The sequence below is a fragment of the Balaenoptera ricei genome, chromosome 6 (genome assembly GCF_028023285.1).
Source record: "Balaenoptera ricei isolate mBalRic1 chromosome 6, mBalRic1.hap2, whole genome shotgun sequence".
Lineage (NCBI taxonomy): Eukaryota > Metazoa > Chordata > Mammalia > Artiodactyla > Balaenopteridae > Balaenoptera > Balaenoptera ricei.
In genome coordinates this window covers 41,994,837-42,012,147 of record NC_082644.1, presented here as the reverse complement: position 1 = coordinate 42,012,147, position 17,311 = coordinate 41,994,837, and the positions used below count along the sequence as shown (strand labels likewise).

Below are 17,311 nucleotides of genomic sequence, written 5' to 3'. Positions count from 1 at the left end.
TACAGCCTCCTTTGGCCCCATCTTCCGGACACCTCCAGGAAATCCACGGCACCCTCAGACCAGAACCACAAGAGAAGGCAGGGCTAGGAAAGCACAGTTAGTAGAACACAAGCGGGGACAGGCCTGGAGGAAGCCCAGGAGGGGGAGCTCTTTCACACAAGAAAATCCAAAGGTGGAAATGAGGCACAAAAGTACCAGAATCTAAGAAATGACCAAAGGGGAAAATGAAAGAAATGCATCTCAAAAGGCAGGCTCAGAGGTGATTGCTTCTAAGGCACAAAAAGACAGAAGGAATATGAAGCAGCCCAGGATGATTTATTCCCAGGGCTAGAATCCCACGGAGTCACTCCTAGGGGCCCGACCAGGCACCACCTTCAGACTCATTCAGGACCACCTCCTGCATTCCATCTCTGATGCCCTGGGGCTCCTGGCTGCAAGGTTTCCTGAGTGTCAGGGGGACTAGGGCCACTTCTGGTTTCCCTGCAAAGCCCTAGGGCTTAAGGCATCCCCAGAAACCCTAGAAATCTGTCATCATGTCCTCAATATCCTTTCTGGGCCCTCCAGGGACATGGGCAGCAGCTGGAGAGTCCCGCAGGCCCCTTGAGCAGTAGTGTGATTGGCTGCTGGTTTGCACACTGGGGGAGAGCTGCCCAGCTACCAACCTACGGAAACATTCCAAGCAGATGAAAGAGTCTTCTGAGAGACACGAGCTTCAGCCACTGGGCCTGGGAGGTAGAGGTGGTGCCTGCAGCTCCCTGAGCTCTCTGTGGCCAGCCCAAGAGGAGCTAACAGCAGTGGAGAGGAGTCTGAGGAAGGACGCCTTCACCTTCACTTGGGGAAAAGGAAAGACCATACCCAGGAGAGTTGACATCGGGGTCCAAATAGCTATTTACTCCCAGACAATATGACAGATGCCCTGGTCTGCTGCAAGTGATCAGGAGTCTGGGAAACGCCAGACCAAGACGGGCGTGGCGGTAGAGGAGCCTGCAGGCTGTGCGGGCGGGGAGCACGCCTCGTCCTGCACCTCTCCTGCACGGCAGTCCTGCTCACGTGGCCGTCCCAGAGAAGGCCCAGGGCTTCAGCCTGGTAGCAAGGGCCAGAATAAAGAGGCAATGCTGCCCTCAGAGTGAGGCTGCAGCAACCAGAGAGATCCTGGGGCCAGCGTTCTTATACACGGGATGGTAGGCTAAACCCAGAAGGGCCCCTGAAGACTGCCGGCTCCAGCCGCTCACTCAGAAGAACAAAGCTGCCATCACGAGCATCACCAATGGCCACTTCAGAAGCCAAAAACACTAGATGGTACTTCGGAGAGGACTTTATAAAAAGTCTAGGGGCAGGTAAGCAACGCCACGTCCTGTTTGTTTGTTTGTTTTGGTGGGGGGAGGCGTGGAACTCAAGGGAAGAGAAGGACCCACGTTTGGTAGGGACACTGCCTACGGGGGCCCCAGGTCCCAATGATCTTCCAGATCCCCAGGCACAAGCACAGGACACTCGAGTGCCCAGGCTGTAGGTGCACCAGGCACAACCACCAAATGGAAGCAGCTTTCTCAGCTGTGGTGCTGAGGGAAGTCCTCAGGCCGAGCGTCCTGAAGGCCAGACAGGGTGGCAGTCAGGGCCGCGCGGGTGAGATGCACGCGAGACTCAGAGCCTGAATCCCCCCGGCCACCACCCCAAACCCACTCACCATCGGCAGCCGTGACTGCAGCATCTGGAGCTCGTCATAGCCATAAATCTGTGTGAGGACCAAAAAGGCTGTTAGATGCCCTGCCTTGACGGAGTCTAGCCGGAGAAACGCCCGGGGCCCGAGCGGCAGAGGTGGGCTCAGGGAAGGAGCAGCAGCAACCCGAGGCCCCCAGGTCCTGCCGGGGGCCGGCCCAGAGCCCCCCGTGCGCTCACCGGGTAGGCAGGAAGCAGTCCTCCGGGGCCCACGAGGTACTGGCTGTGCAGCAGGGGAGGCGCCCCCTGGGGCAGGCTGGGGGGCGCTTTGCCTGTGAAGGCAAACTCAAATGGAGTGAAGGGGCCACCACGAGGGCGAGGTTCCTCAGGTACTGTGGGCACGGCGGGTGTCGAGCCCGCTGTCACGGCGCCGTCCCAGACGACGCCACGGGCAAGAGGGGAGGGCAGCAGCCGAGAGAAACGGAAGCCATGCTAGGGGGCGGGGGAGACAGAGCACGTGCCACCACATCCAGGCTGTGTTACCAGAGGGGTCCGCGCCCTGCGGCACGAAACACCGCCACCCTCTCCTGAGGGCCGCACCACCCGAGAGGGCCCGAGCAGCAGGGACCGCCTGCCCCTCAGAACAAAGCAGGCCGGGCAGCGCCAGGAGAGGCACAGCTGGGCCAAAGGCGGGCGAGCCGTTGCTACCGAACCACAGTGTGCTGGGCCCACACAGACCGCCCAGGTCCGGCTGCCGGGCGGCCGCACCGAGAGCAGAAGGAGCCCACGAGAGCTGCTCCGTCATCTCAGCTCCAGCGACGAGCGAGGACAGAAGAGAATGGGGAGCTACGAGCACGAGGGCTGCCAGGAATCTGCCCAGGGGAGCGTGCCCCCCAGACGCTGATTTCAGCACCACCCAGAACCTGGCCCCCCACGTTAGCTCTGGAAGATCCGGCCTCAAGAGGTGAGTGGAACAAAGAGGACAAGCAAGTGGCGGCAGAGCCGGAGGGAGACTGAGCTTCCGACGCTCGTGGAACCCCCCCAGGCCTGCCCCCCTCGGCCTCCTCCCGGGAAGCGGAACGGCACCTTCGAGGGGCGGGGGAGCCGGAAAGGCCCCGGGGGGCACACACCTGAGGTCACCAAGGGCGTGGCCCTGGCACTGCTGCTGGGGGCACTCACAGCGGTACCGCCCAGGCAGAGGCTGCTGACCGTGTTCATGCTGCTCGGCAGGCTGAGCCCTGAGGACGCGGCACTCGAGGCACAGGTTGCTGCCGTGGAGAAGGCGGCTGAGGACTGGAGGGAAGGGGAGCTCTCCACGCCGGCATGCTGGCAAGACAAAAGCCAGGACACATGGATCTGGGGGCAAAGCACAGGAGTGCACAAGAAGCGGCCTGGCCTGTGTGCCCGCAGTCTCAGACGGACCAGTGTGCTCACCGTGGCCTCTCACACTGCAGCCAGATTAGGCCATCGGGACACAACTCATCGGCTGAGCTCTCAAGACCATTAAAATGGAGACTTACGACCAAGAAACCCTCCTAAAAAATCATTAACGTTGCTCAGGCTTTGGTAAGTGAAACAAAGCACAGACACAGATGAGCACAGAGCATCTCAACATGAGGTGAAAACCCACCTCACAGAAAAGCAAGGAGCCTCAGGAGAGTCGAGCCTGGGGCCACAAGCAGCCCAGCCCAAGTCAGAGCCTTCCTGGCTCCTCTGACCTTAAGTCACAGGTGGCCAAGAGAGGCCTTTGCTCCAGGATCTGGGGGCACTTTGTAGGTCACCAGGGACTACCCAGCAGGGCCCGGCCCGGCCCTATGCCTGCCCGACAAGAGCCACCGAGGAAAGAAGGGCAACGCCTAGCAGAAGGCTGTGAAGAGCCCGAGTGCCGAGGGTCCTGCCCAGCTGCTGGCGAGCAGGGCATCAGGACGGGCTTCAAGAGCTGCGGGGTGGGTGGAAGAGATACACCTGGCTGGGCAAAGCAAGGGTCAGAGAGGGAGGGAAAGGCTCTGTAAGGCTGAGGCCAGCCTCCAAATCAGAACTTGCGCACAACAAAGAAGCCGGGAAACTCCTGGAGGGGAAGCTGAAGAAGAGGAAGGACCAGGAGAAAGGGGGCCACCACGTGCTCTGCTTTCCACGGCACAGACGGCGCCGTGCGGGTCCCAGCCCCGCGGGCAGCCCTGCCCACCCGAGCTCTAGTATCCAGAATCGGCTCAGCAAGTGAAGACCGCTAAAATTAGGGTCTCCTGGGGCTCCTCAGGATTCCCGCTCCTTCCGCCTAGATGGACAGACAGAACCAGGGAGAGGAGAGCCCAGGGTAGGGCTGGGCCTGCCCAGCACCCACTCCACGGTCCCCTGTGTGGAGCCAAGGGCGCCCGCCACAGGATCAGGAACGGTTCTGACCACCGACCGCACTGTGATGCTGGCACTGGCCGCACAACCTTTCAACTGCAGGATTAAAAAAAAAAAAGAACATTCCCAGATTGGGGAGTACGGGGAATCCACGGGAACTCCAGAGTCATCCAGCAAGCCTCTCCTGCCTTCAGTGGACCCTGACGGCGTTCCTGCATCTGCCCTCTCACCTCTCAAATCTGAGGGAGACAAGTTGCTGGCTCGCTCAGACCATCCGACGGGGCTGCCACTCAGTTCCTCAGATGGGCCCAGAAAAGCACAGCTGCACCAAACCTTCCACAGAACACGCAGGGCAGGAGAAAACACTAGATTTCCTTTACAGACAAGGTAGGAAAGACCTGGCTCTGATAGACTACGATATATCCGACTATTCAAAAATCAATTCATAAAATGACAAACCTAGGAAAAATATTTGCACTTCCCATCACAAAGGGCTACCTACTAAGTCTCCCAACTACAGAAATAAAGACCACAGACCTGACAGGAAAATGAAAAATGTAAACAGCTCACCCAAAAGGAAATTAATGGCTTTCCAATAATATAAAATAGATGTTCAAGCTCTTTCGATTAAACACTATACTGACAGGTCATTTTTCTATTAACACATTGGAAAAATACAAATATTTGGTAACATCATTTCAGGAGGTCATGGGGAAAGAGGACATTTCATTCTTTGCCAGTGAGATCTAAGTGGGTTAAAATCACTATGCAGAGCAATTTATATAAAATGACAAATGCCTAGCAATTCCACCTCCAGGGTTTACCCTCCAGACACAGATGCACACGTGAAACATGTGCAGAAGGTTATATACATCGTTGTTTGTACAGGCACATCTTGTGTTCTTGTGCTTCTCAGATACTGCATTTCTTACAAAGTGAGGGTCTGAGGCAACCCTGGGTCAAGCAAGTCTATCGGCACCATTTTTCCAACAGCATTGGCTCACTTCCTCTCTCTGCATCACATTTTGGTAATTCTCACAATATTTCAAATCTTTTCATTATTATATTTACTATAATGATCAGTGACCTCTGATGTTACAAATGCAAAAAGATTACAACTTGCTCAAGGCTCAGGTGATGGCTAGCATTTTTAGCTAATAATATATTTTTTAATTAAGATATGTATGTTGTTTTTGTAGACATGTTATTGCACACCTTAACAGACTACAGTATAGTGTAAACAAAACTTATATGCACTAAGAAATCAAAAGATATATGACTCACTTTCCCACAATATTCCCACGGTGGTGGTCTATAACTGAACCCACAGTATTTCCAAGGTATCAAGACTGAAAATGGCCCTAAAGTTCCATCAGAGGAGGCCTGATTAAATAATGTAATGCAGCAGAGCTGTGAAAAAAAGAACAAAGAACTCTGATTCAACACAGAAACCTCCTGAAGATACACTGTTAAGTGAGGGAAAAAGATAAAGGACACTATGTAGAGAATACTCCCATTTATATTACAGGAAAAGAAAAAGGGTAAAAGGAAAACTACTAGGTATGCATTTTATGGGTTTATAAAAAACAAACTAGAGGATCAAGAAAATAGTAGGAAAAGGGGTACAACCAAGTAGAAAAGAGACAAAAACTTTTCAGTATATATCTTTTTATGTCTTTCGTTACTGAATCTGTGACGACGTTAGCAATTGTACGAGGCGATTCTGGCTGTGGCCATCGGGACTGTAAGATTTGGGGTTTCCTGCTAAGACACAGAGTGCAGCTAGCCCATGAGAGCAAGAGCTCTGGGCTCCAACACACAGTGCCCGGAACAGGAGGCCAGCTCTGCAGGGCTCACAAAGGGGACAGCTCAGGGCTCCCACTGGCCAAACAGGAGGCACTGGCTGGTGGGCAACTTACTCCAAGGGCAGAGATATTCACACCAATCTCTGCTATGAAGACAGTGATCTATGTGTTTTAAGACAAAGAATTATGTGTAAACTGATTTCGCTTGGGAAGCTAGAGTATGAAAGCCACGATGTTAGCCAGATCCTGATAAAGGCTAGGACTTGAACCTTTTCCATCGCTTCATTCTACAGCGAAAGATTTGACTTCTTCTTCAGAGGAAACAAATTTCTCCCAATTTCCTGACTCTCCCGTTCATCTGCACCCAAAACTTCCTTCCCCACTTGAGGAACCATCTACTTCCACCTTGTGGAAGCCTGCTGTCTCCCAGGAGAGGGACACTGTGTTCTCTCCAGGCACCTTTCCTTCCACGTGCCAGCCTCTCCGGCTTCTAGCACAACACCCGCCCGCTGCCCTGCCTCCTTGCCACGGCCCGGCCGTCAGCCCTCACCCCCGCTCGGTCTAGACCGAGCCCTACCCCTGAGACCATGCTCCCAGCTCCGTAGCTCAGAAGCCGCACCTCAGCAACCACCATCTAGGTCACTCTTCAGCCCATCAGGACACTCGTCCACTTGTGCTTCCACTCTTGCCTCTCCACACCCACACTTCCTTCTTCAACAGCAACCTCCCCAAAGCCTCTGCCTCTGAGCTGGGGAAGATGGCCCGAGACGGCAAGAGTGACGTCTCCACGACCACCAGCAACCTGGAATACAGTTACACTGACTGGGCTGTCAGTCTCCGAGACACATAAGCTCCCTTTCCTGTCGAGCACTCTCCCTACAGTGGGCTTCACAGAGTAACAGAGCGCTCCCCAGGGACACTGCTCTTGATTAAAGTTGACTTTTAGTGGAGCCCACGCGGAAGTTAGCAACGGGTCTACTTTCCTCTAAAAAACCTGCAAAGACCTCAACATAAGAAGCCCCAGCAAATGAAACCAACCCTGCCAGGTAGAAAGGTCTCCTATCATGAACAGGGAGCTCAGTGAGTTCTTGGGAACAAATTCACCACCTGACAGCCCTGCCAATCATCTACCAGGTATGGAGGACCAATTCTTCCACGGGGACATGGACTTAGGAAGCAAGATGTCCTCCATGGTGCCTAGGAAATCATCTGTTCAAACCATGTACCTACATGGAGACATTACAGCCAAGCTATTAGAGTATTTCAGATATTTAAAATCCACAAACTAAAGCCCCACCTGCACATGACTAAGCTCCAAGCTGGCTAAGCAGGGTGCTGGGTGAGGCAGCAGGGCAAACACTTACCGTGTGTGACGTGCTGGTGGAGAGCACCGTGTGCGCGGAGGAGAGGCTGCTCTGGTGGCCGGAGAGGGAGCTGGAAGACAAGGCAGAGCCCCGCGTGTCCACCCCCCGGCACTCCACCCGAGGGACACACGCGTCCAGGAGGGCTGCACGCGAGCTTGCCCATCCCTTCACATCCTTCCTTCCGTGTGGCCCTGGAGCCCAGTCCAGGTGCTCTGTGGTTAGAAATGACCTAAAGGGTCACTCAGCATGAGGATCCGGGACATCCTGCCCTAGGAAAGCTACAGAGCCAGCTCAGGCAACTCTAACCATCTGCTCCGTAGACTGTAAATGCTAAGAACAGGATTGCACTAAGAACACTGCCGGCCCCAGAGACCCCATTAAATCTGTGTGTGAGGGAAGAAAGTTCCTATGTTCAACCCCACATGCCAGAGACAGAGCTTGAATTCCCATCAAATGCAGAATTCAAACCAAACGCTTTTGTTCCTCGCTACAGGAGGCAAGAGGAGAAGTCTACTCAGAAGACAGGGTAAGGACCAGACAAATCCCATTCTCCTGCACCCTGTTCTGATAACTTGATCTCTGACACCATGACAAGTGCGAGGCAGTGACCTGCTGAGAAACCCCCCGGCACTCTCACCCCACATCACAGCAAGGGGCCCAGAATGCAGAGGAGGGACAAGGTTTGGGGCACCCTCCTGAGGGCTGAAGAAGAGTAGCAGCAACCCTTGGACCCACCCCATTCCCAGGGGACCCAGGGCTCTGTGACAGCAGGGGCATTACAGGCCAGCAAGGCTTTCACGCTCGGCGCTTGTGAGACACTACCCAGCCACCTACGCTGCGGCCTTACTGCAAAAGGCCAGGACGTCGTGCAGGGAGCAACAGTGGGTGCTGCTCATGGGAACAGCCATCTAGAAGGGCTCCAGGACTTCGCTGTGTGCCTCGGACTCTCGGCCCGTATTTTCCACATACCTGCTAAGCTGAGAGAGGGGGCTGCTGGACAGGTCACCAGGCTGGGACAAGGAGGGCAGAGCGGCAGTGTGCTGGGGCGCAGAGGGCAGAAGCGGAGTGCAGGAGGTGGTGCTGGGCAGGGAGCCCACGGATGGGAGAGCGGAGGGAGGGTCTGTGGTCTTTGGAGCTGGAACAGATGAAGGAGCTGTAAGAAACAGATCTGTTTAGCGCCAGAACCAACCGTATCAGAAATATGCTCAATGTTTTGTGACACGTCAGGCTCAGTTGAGACACATACAAAGTTACACCCCTGGGGAAAATGCGCAAGCATGCCGCAGGCAGGCCCTTCTCTGTCTGCTGCGACTACGGAGAGGACTGTCAGAACACAGACCCCAGGCGAGGAGGGAAATGACATCTTTACCAGCGTACACGGCCCCTCTGGGGTGAGCATGCCCCTCCCAACTAAAGGGACCCGACCCTGAGCCACACCCAGAAGGGAAAGAGGCTCTAAGATTGACAAATACAGTTACAGCACGAGCACAGCAAGGGACAGTGAAAATCTGGTAGGCGAACCACCCAGGGGTTAGGTCTGCTTCTATCAAATCAGGCTGACTTTGTGAAAGGTCATAGGCAGTTTAGGGCAGGAAGGGGTTGAGAGCCCAGGGTACATATACTGTGGAGAGCTACACAGGCCTAAAATCTGCAGAAGACACCCCTGCTGTCCACACCTACTTTCAAAAGCGCAGTGAGCACTTCCTTCGCATGTGCTTGAACAGAACAGACCTCAGAGCACACAAACGCACGTGTTAGGCTTTCAGAAGAGCATGAATGCGATCAATCCTAGCTGCAGAAAAGACTCAGTTTTAGTGCCATCCACACATACAACTCAGATATGTGCTTGGAAATAAAGCATCATTGTCTTTTCCAGTTAGGAGGAGGCGGCACCTTTCCTCAGGAGGCCCTGGGAGTCCAGGGGACACACACTAGTCTCTAACTGGAGGCCAGCTCGAAAACCAGAACAGGCAGCAACAGGGCAACACAGCACAGTCAGTTCTTAAGAGTGGTCTTCACACCCCTGAGGCTTGCTTTTTACTGACAGTCCTTCCCAAATGACACCTGTTCTTACAGAAACTAGATAAACACACCATAGATGTCCCTGGCCCCAAACTCACCTCCCTGAGTGTCGGATCACATTAATGACAGGTTCACAGAAAGCCTCTCAAAGAACGTGTGTTTGTATGAATTTGAGTGTGTATGTGTGTGTGTGTGTGTGTGTGTGTGTGTGACAGAGAGAGAAAGAAAGAGAGAGAGAGGGAGAGAGAGAGAGACGGTTGGAGAAGAGAGCACAGGAGATAAAAACCTATCTAAAACGTGCACTATGTTTTACGGACATTTCACATCTCATTATCTCACTTAAAATCTCCAGGACACCTCTATGTGCTCTCGACCCCATGCCTGGACAAAAGAAACTTTCCACCACGGCTTGTGGAATTCACATTTCCTGTGACATCCAATGTTCTCAGAGCTAACCACGTTATCTGTTGCTCTGGCGGCCCAGAAACACCAAACCCAACTCTGGGTAAATCACATATGTCATTTCAATTCCAACTGAGGCCCACTCCTGGTCTGGCAAAATCCCACGGCCACTCTCCAAAAATTCCTAAATAAAGAGGGTCTTTTTGACTTCCATACCGATAGTGGATACCCATTTGCTTTACTGAATGATGAATGAAAATCAGTTTCATTTTAGATTATGACCATAACCATAGATAAATTAGCTAAGAACAAAGGAAACAACTAACGGGGATTCACCTACACTATCTCCAGTGATCACTGAGCTGTGCTGGATGTGGAGGGCCCCCTCCTTTTCTCCCAAGTGATTATAGTGAGCAACATTTTATCTCTCTTCCTCACAATGTCTTTCCTGAACTAGCACGCCAATTTCTGCTCTAAATGTCTTCACATTACTGAAGTGAGAGCCCTCTGAGCATCCTGGAACCTGGGCCTCTGAGCAAAGCATCTTTTAAATCCAGCCTACACTCTACACTTGGGGGTGCAGTCTGACAAGGGCAGAATAATACAATACCTCCTTCTTGCTGTGGATATAGCATTTCTAATAATACCATCAGCTACCACCTGGTCACGGGGAATCTCTAGCTAAACTCTAAACCCAAAGAAATGATGCCAAAGATGGATCAGACATAGCTCTCAGAAAAAATGTAAAAGGACTATTTTTGCAGAATTAGCCCTTGGCCAATCGTTTTCCCATCACATTAGCTACGCTTTTTCAGTCTGTGGTTTCCACCAGCCACGACAAGAATAGTTAGCTCATATACTTACTGTCTACTGTCTGCTGACTTCGACTACCACCATGTCCATTCTATAAGAAAGAGAAAAGAAAGTAAGTAAACCCGCAAAATCAAATGACAACCTAGATGACTTTCTATTGGGATTTAGCCACAAACATATGAAGCATTATGAATTAAGCAAAGAACTATGGCCTATTTTGTTTTGTTTCTTAATAAAAGGAGAGGAAATACAACAAATTCTTAATAAATCTCAACAAGCTGACTTTTTTTTAAAAACAAACTGGGTATTTAAGGAAGTAACAAGGATAAAACATAAGACCAAAAGCACAGGAAGCAATGAAACAGTCCTAAAAATTATTAAGCCGCAGGAAGGACTTAGGAATTCTCATTATATTGAAATCACCACAAGCCTTTCTGCCTCAAGCACATTCTGTCTCCTGAGTACCCCCCATACAAGAAAGAAAATGTTTCCAAATTATAACAGAGATAACTTTCATACAAGGAATTAACATATTTTATATTATTAACAAAATGGTTCTCAGAGAAAGACGTTACTTTGAAACACGTTTTTTTCTGAACTGGGTGGGGAAAGAGTGAGTTAGGACTGTGTGGTAGTCGGTCCCAAAAAGAACAGAATCTGAAAACAACTGGTCTGAGTTAAGCATAAAGCACTTCACCGAAACCTTCTCCCAGAAGGAGGCATCCTCACAAGGAAAACTTTACTTCCACAGACTGGGTGGGGAGACCCGGCAAAGAGTGATTGACAGTGGAACCTACAGGGCTCAGACACTGGTCCTGGATGGGAGAAGGAAGCTGAGGAAATGACCTTCTCACAAATGTCAAAACTACTAAAGAAAAAGACAAAGCTTATAGCTTTCGACTCTGCCTTAACCAAAATCCAGTACAATTTCTGCTCATAAAATCTTATTTACAACACATTTTAGCTTAAAACAATGAGATTATTTACAAGAAATGTAGACAATGAAACAGAACTGCTAGGGAAAAACAAAACAAGAGTTAAAAGACTAAAGTCAGAGAAAGGGAAACACCAATATACAAAGATAGGTGGAGAGCAATCAAAGTTCTACTCTTTTGCCTCCCTCTCAACAGGGCTTCACTATTCAGTAAATACATACACATGACATCAAGCATGTGCAGCTAAGACAGCACAAACCCTGACATACAAAGTCTTCTCAAAACTACACCAGACAAAAAAAACAGAAAAGGGGAACGAAACAGCTGCCATCATACCTTAGGAACACTTCATCCCACCTAGAAAATCATTTTTTTAATTTATTTGGCTGTGCCGGGTCTTAGTTGTCGGCATGCGGTATCTTAGTTGCAAGCATGTGGGATCTAGTTCCCTGACCAGGGATTGAACCTGGGCCCCCTACATTGGCAGCGTGGAGTCTTAGCCACTGGACCACCAGGGAAGTCCCTAGAAAATCATTTTTAAATACAAACAATGGAACAAGGTCCTACTGTATAGCACAAGGAACTATATTCAGTATCTTGTATATTCTCATAGCGGTGGCTTCTATTGTTGTGGAGCACGGGCTCTAGGTGCACGTGGGCTTCAGAAGCTGTGGCACACAGGCTCAGTAGTTGTGGCTCGTGGGCTCTAGAGTGCAGGCTCAGTAGTTGTGGCGCATGGGCTTAGCTGCTCCGCGGCATGTGGGATCTTCCCGGACCAGGGCTCGAACCCGTGTCCCCGGCATTGGCAGGCAGATTCTTAACCACTGTGCCACCAGGGAAGCCCGGGAACAGAATATTCTGCAATAATGGAAATACTGTCTGTGTGTGCTTGGTCTTATATTGTAGTGACTAACCATATCTAGACAGTGAGCATTAAAATGTGGTGCGTCTAAGAAACAACTTTTAATTGTGTATTTAATTTAAATAAACTATTACATGTAGCTAGTGGTTGCCATGTCGGAAATCACAAAAATAAACTTCTTAAAGAAGATGTATGAAGAATACACAGCTTTTTAAAAATATGTAAACCAAGAAAGGCAAATACAGGTGGAAAATGAGAGCAACAAAATTCTGCACGGTAGAAAGCAGATGCCAGAGAGTAACTCTGACTTAGCTGACCCAGTAAAGCCAAATCATAAGCAACTAGTAGGGAAAACCAGAAAACCACTCAACTTACATCAAAGAACCACACCAAGCAACTCAGTACTTATATATATCACATAACTTTGGAAGTGGGTGTGGCGGTAGGGCTAAAAATAGGAGAAATGTTTTAAACTCTGTACAGCAGGGTGAATGCCCCCTTCCACCTTCTCCCACAGGCTCTAAACTTCATCAAGAGGGTAACACACGGCAAGGAGTACTATTAAAAAAAAACACAGATTAAGTCAATGCAGACAAAACAAATTATTCCAACGGCAGCCTTCTATCTGCACTAGGCTCTTAAGACACTAAGAGACAGGTATAGGCCCTACAGGGAAGAGACTAGAAGAAAAGTCCCTGGAGAATCCAAACAAACTCAACAGAAAAGGCCCACAGGGGCTGACGAAGGAACTCCCCACCCCTAGAGAAATGGCCACCCACAATGTCCCTCATGAAAGCCCACATCCAACAACCTACCGCCACAGGCAGTTAACCTTTTAGTGTCAAGTGGGCGGCCTGGAATCACCAGACATTTGAGGAAAACATCTAACATGAAAGATGGAAAAGGAAGGGAGGAAAAAACTCTTAAGTTGATACGTATAAATATTTCCTCAGAATCTTAGAAGGAAACCTAAGAAAAGACAACGTACCCAAATTTCTGCTATGCCAATTCAATTGTTCTTATTATTTTCATGTTCTCATCCACTCTTTAAAGTAGCTCTCGCTGTAATGCTTGAATGTCTTTGCCTTACAGGAAAGTGAAATATTACAGACTATAGTCCCTGCCTACCCCATCCAAGCCACTCTGAACAACTCAGGGTATATATATCCTTACACTATCCTTATACCAAGTGTCTGGGTCCATTCACACAGTCCTTGTGCAAGGGTGCTTGAAACACAGGTTTCAAACGAGATGGCCACTAATGGCAAATCCAACAAACTATACGGATTCTACTTAAAAGGTTAGCCATTTCTAAAAGGAAATCGTAGCCAAAAAGCTTGATTTGCCAACTACACACTGAGCTCCAAATAGGATTTCCTATGAGGAGAAACCGGAAACACCACTAACCGTGATGGTTCCTGGAGCTGACTCCGATGGACTCACAGAGCTTTGGTATGCGCTCCTGTCGTGCACAGAACTCTGGTCGTAGGAGGAAGACGTTGTTACGGGACTAGTGGAGCTCAGCGATGAGCTTGTCAGACTGGAGGAGGTAATGACTGAAGTTGTGTGAGTGGAGTTCTGCCCTGCACCGGTCACTGCTAGGGAGGTATTCAAAGAGTCACTACAAAGAATAAAAGACATGAGACATAAATTTGTGCCACTTTACAGGTTTTCATGAAGTAGAGTGATTTCATCTCTTTATTGTCATATTCTAAGTTAAATAAACATACCTGTAACTACAAACTTATACTTGGTAATGTATATATGTCAATGCCACTCTCTCACTTCGTCCCAGCTTCTTACCTGTGCCCCTCTCCGGGTCCTCAAGTCCATTCTCTACATCTGTGTCTTTATTCCTGTCCTGCCCCTCGGTTCTGAAGAACGTTTGTAGATTTTTTGATGATGGCCATTCTGATCAGTGTGAAGTGATACCTCATTGTGGTTTTGATTTGCACTTCTCTAATGATTAGTGATGTTGAGCATCCGTTCATGTGTTTGTTGGCAATCTGTATATCTTCTTTAGAGGAATGTCTATTTAGGTCTTCCACCCATTTTTGGATTGGGTTGTTTTTTTGACATTGAGCTGCATGAGCTGCTTGTATATTTTGGAGATTAATCCTTTGTCAGTTGCTTCGTTTGCGAATATTTTTTCCCATTCTGAGGGTTGTCTTTTCGTCTTGTTTATGGTTTCCTTTCTTGTGCAAAAGCTTTTAAGTTTCATTAGGTCCCATGTGTTTATTTTTGTTTATATTTCCATTTCTCTAGGAGGTGGGTCAAAAAGGATCTTGCTGTGATTTATGTCCGAGTGTTCTGCCTATGTTTTCCTCTAAGAGTTTTATAGTGTCTGGCCTTACATTTAGGTCTTTAATCCATTTTGAGTTTATTTTTGTGTATGGTGTTAGGGAGTGTTCTAATTTCATCCTTTTACATGTAGCTGTCCAGTTTTCCCAGCACCACTTATTGAAGGGGCTGTCTTTTCTCCATTGTATATTCTTGCCTCCTCTGTCAAAGATAAGGTGACCATATGTGCGTGGGTTTATCTCTGGGCTTTCTACCCTGTTCCACTGATCTATATTTCTATTTTTGTGCCAGTACCATACTGTCTTCATTACTGTAGATTTGTAGTATAGTCTAAAGTCAGGGAGCCTGATTCCTCCAGCTCCGTTTTTCCTTCTCAAGATTGCTTTGGGGGGCTTCCCTGGTGGCGCAGTGGTTGGGAATCCGCCTGTCAATGAAGGGGACATGGGTTCGAGCCCTGGTCTGGGAAGATCCCACATGCCACAGAGCAACTAAGCCCGTGCACCAGAACTACTGAGCCTGCGCTCTAAAGCCTGTGAGCCACAACTACTGAGCCCACATGCCACAACTACTGAAGCCCGCACGCCTAGAGCCCATGCTCTGTGACAGGAGAGGCCGCTGCAATGAGAAGCCTGTGCATTGCAATGAAGAGTAGCCCCCGTTCATCGCAACTAGAGAAAGCCCGCACTCAGGAACGAAGACCCAATGCAGCCAAAAATAAATAAATAAATTTATTTAAAAAAAAAAAAAAAGATTGCTTTGGCTATTCAGGGTCTTTTGCATTTCCATAAACATTGTAAAATTTTTTATTCTAGTTCTAAGAAAAATGCCACTGGTAGCTTGATAGGGATTGCACTGAATCTGTAGATTGCTTTGGGTAGTATAGTCATTTTCACAATGTTGATTCTTCTAATCCAAGAACATGGTATATCTCTCCATCTGTTTATATCGTCTTTAATTTCTTTCATCATTATCTTATAGTTTTCTGCATACAGGTCTTTTGTCTCCTCAGGAAGGTTTATTCCTAGGTATTTTATTCTTTTTGTTGCAATGGTAAATGGGGTTGTTTCCTTAATTTCTCTTCCAGATTTTTCATCGTTAGTGTATAGGAATGCAAGAGACTTCTGTGCATTAATTTTGTATCCTGTTACTTTACCAAATTCATTGATTAGCTCTAGTAGTTTTCTGGTGCCATCTTTAGGATTCTCAGGTGTAGTATCATGTCATCTGCAAACAGTGACAGTTTTACTTCTTCTTTTCTGATTTGGAATCCTTTTATTTTTCTTCTCTGACTGCTGTGACTAAAACTTCCAAAACTATGTTGAATAACAGCAGTGAGAGTGGGCAACCTTGTCTTGTTCCTGATCTTAGAGGATATGGTTTCAGTTTTTCACCATTGAGAACGATGTTGGCTGTAGGTTTGTCATATATGGCCTTTATTACGTTGAGGTAGGTTGCCTCTATGCCCACTTTCTGGACAGTTTTTATCATAAATGGGAGTTGAATTTTGTCAAAAGCTTTTTATGCATCTATTGAGATGATCATATGGTTTTTTTTAAATTAATTTATTTATTATTTATGGGTGCGTTGGGTCTTCGTTTCTGTGCGAGGGCCTTCTCCAGCTGCGGCAAGCGGGGGCCACTCCTCATCGCGGTGCGCGGGCCTCTCACTATCGCGGCCTCTCTTGTTGCGGAGCACAGGCTCCAGACGCGCAGGCTCAGTAACTGTGGCTCATGGGCCCAGCCGCTCCGCGGCAAAGGGGACCCTCCCAGACTGGGGCCCGAACCTGTGTCCCCTGCATTGGCAGGCAGACCCCCAACCACTGCGCCACCAGGGAAGCCCGATCATATGGTTTTTATCCTTCAGTTTGTTAATATGGTGTATCACAGTGATTGATTTGCATATACTGAAGAATCCTTGCATTCCTAGGATAAACCCCACCTGATCATGGTGTATGATCCTTTTAATGTGCTATTGGATTCTGTTTGCTGGTATTTTGTTGAGGATTTTTGCAGCTATGTTCATCAGTGATATTGGTCTGTAGTTTTCTTTTTTTGTGACATCTTTGTCTGGTTTTGGTATCAGGGTGATGGTGGCCTTATAGAATGAGTTTGGGAGTGTCCCTCCCTCTGCTATATTTTGGAAAAGTTTGAGAAGGTTAGGTGTTAGCTCTTCTCTAAATGTTTGATAGAATTCACCTGTGAAGCCATCTGGTCCTGTGCTTTTGTTTGTTGGAAGATTTTTAATCACAGTTACTACTGCATTATTTAAATGATGCAACTGAAGATTCAAAAGAACCACCCCTCCCCCCTCCCAAATTAGACCCACCTAATTTAATTGACAGGCAGGGTGACATCTTTAAGAATCCTTAAGAATCTTTAAGGAATCCAGATATTGTGAATCCATCCTTAGAAAAGGGAACTCAAGCAATTATCATATTTTGGTTCTAGAAAGTAAAATATTTAATGAAATAGAATCTAAAATCTGGGATTCTCTATTTATAAAATATTCCACTGAAAGAAAATAAGTGTTGACAAAGATGTATAGAAACTGCATCCCTCATAGACTACTGGTAGGAATGTAAATGCTGCAGCCTCTGTGGGATAAGTTTGACAGTTCCTCAAGTGGTTAAATATGAGAGTTACCATATGATCCAGCAATTCCTAGGTATATATCCAAAAGAAATGAAAGCACACAAAATTTTTAACTGAATTTTCACAGCAGCACGATTTATAATAGCCAAAGAGTGGATGCAACCAAATGTCCATAAACTAATGAATGAATAAACAAAATGTGACGTATCTG

General features: G+C 48.4%; 1 protein-coding gene and 2 non-coding genes across 7 annotated transcripts in view; all 3 read right to left on the bottom strand.

Moving 5' to 3' along the window:
• The window catches only part of UBAP2 (ubiquitin associated protein 2), a 121,036-nt gene that overhangs the window by 2,517 nt on the left and 101,208 nt on the right, over positions 1-17,311 (bottom strand). The window contains exons 18-25 of one of the 5 annotated variants that reach the window (XM_059924588.1): positions 13,616-13,829; positions 10,463-10,502; positions 8,144-8,327; positions 7,175-7,244; positions 5,290-5,415; positions 2,787-3,012; positions 1,897-1,988; positions 1,685-1,732 (exon numbers count right to left, since the gene is read on the bottom strand). In XM_059924588.1, the coding sequence (XP_059780571.1) occupies positions 1,685-1,732; positions 1,897-1,988; positions 2,787-3,012; positions 5,290-5,415; positions 7,175-7,244; positions 8,144-8,327; positions 10,463-10,502; positions 13,616-13,829 (1,000 nt within the window). The remainder of the gene's footprint in view (positions 1-1,684; positions 1,733-1,896; positions 1,989-2,786; positions 3,013-5,289; positions 5,416-7,174; positions 7,245-8,143; positions 8,328-10,462; positions 10,503-13,615; positions 13,830-17,311) is intronic. The other 4 variants (XM_059924589.1, XM_059924590.1, XM_059924591.1 and 1 more) reach the window with 4 other exon arrangements.
• LOC132368297 (small nucleolar RNA SNORD121A) lies at positions 8,969-9,050 on the bottom strand. Its single transcript, XR_009504035.1, has one exon. It is a non-coding gene; the product is annotated as a small nucleolar RNA SNORD121A (small nucleolar RNA).
• Positions 11,792-11,864, bottom strand: TRNAG-GCC (transfer RNA glycine (anticodon GCC)). The gene has a single exon. It is a non-coding gene; the product is annotated as a tRNA-Gly (tRNA).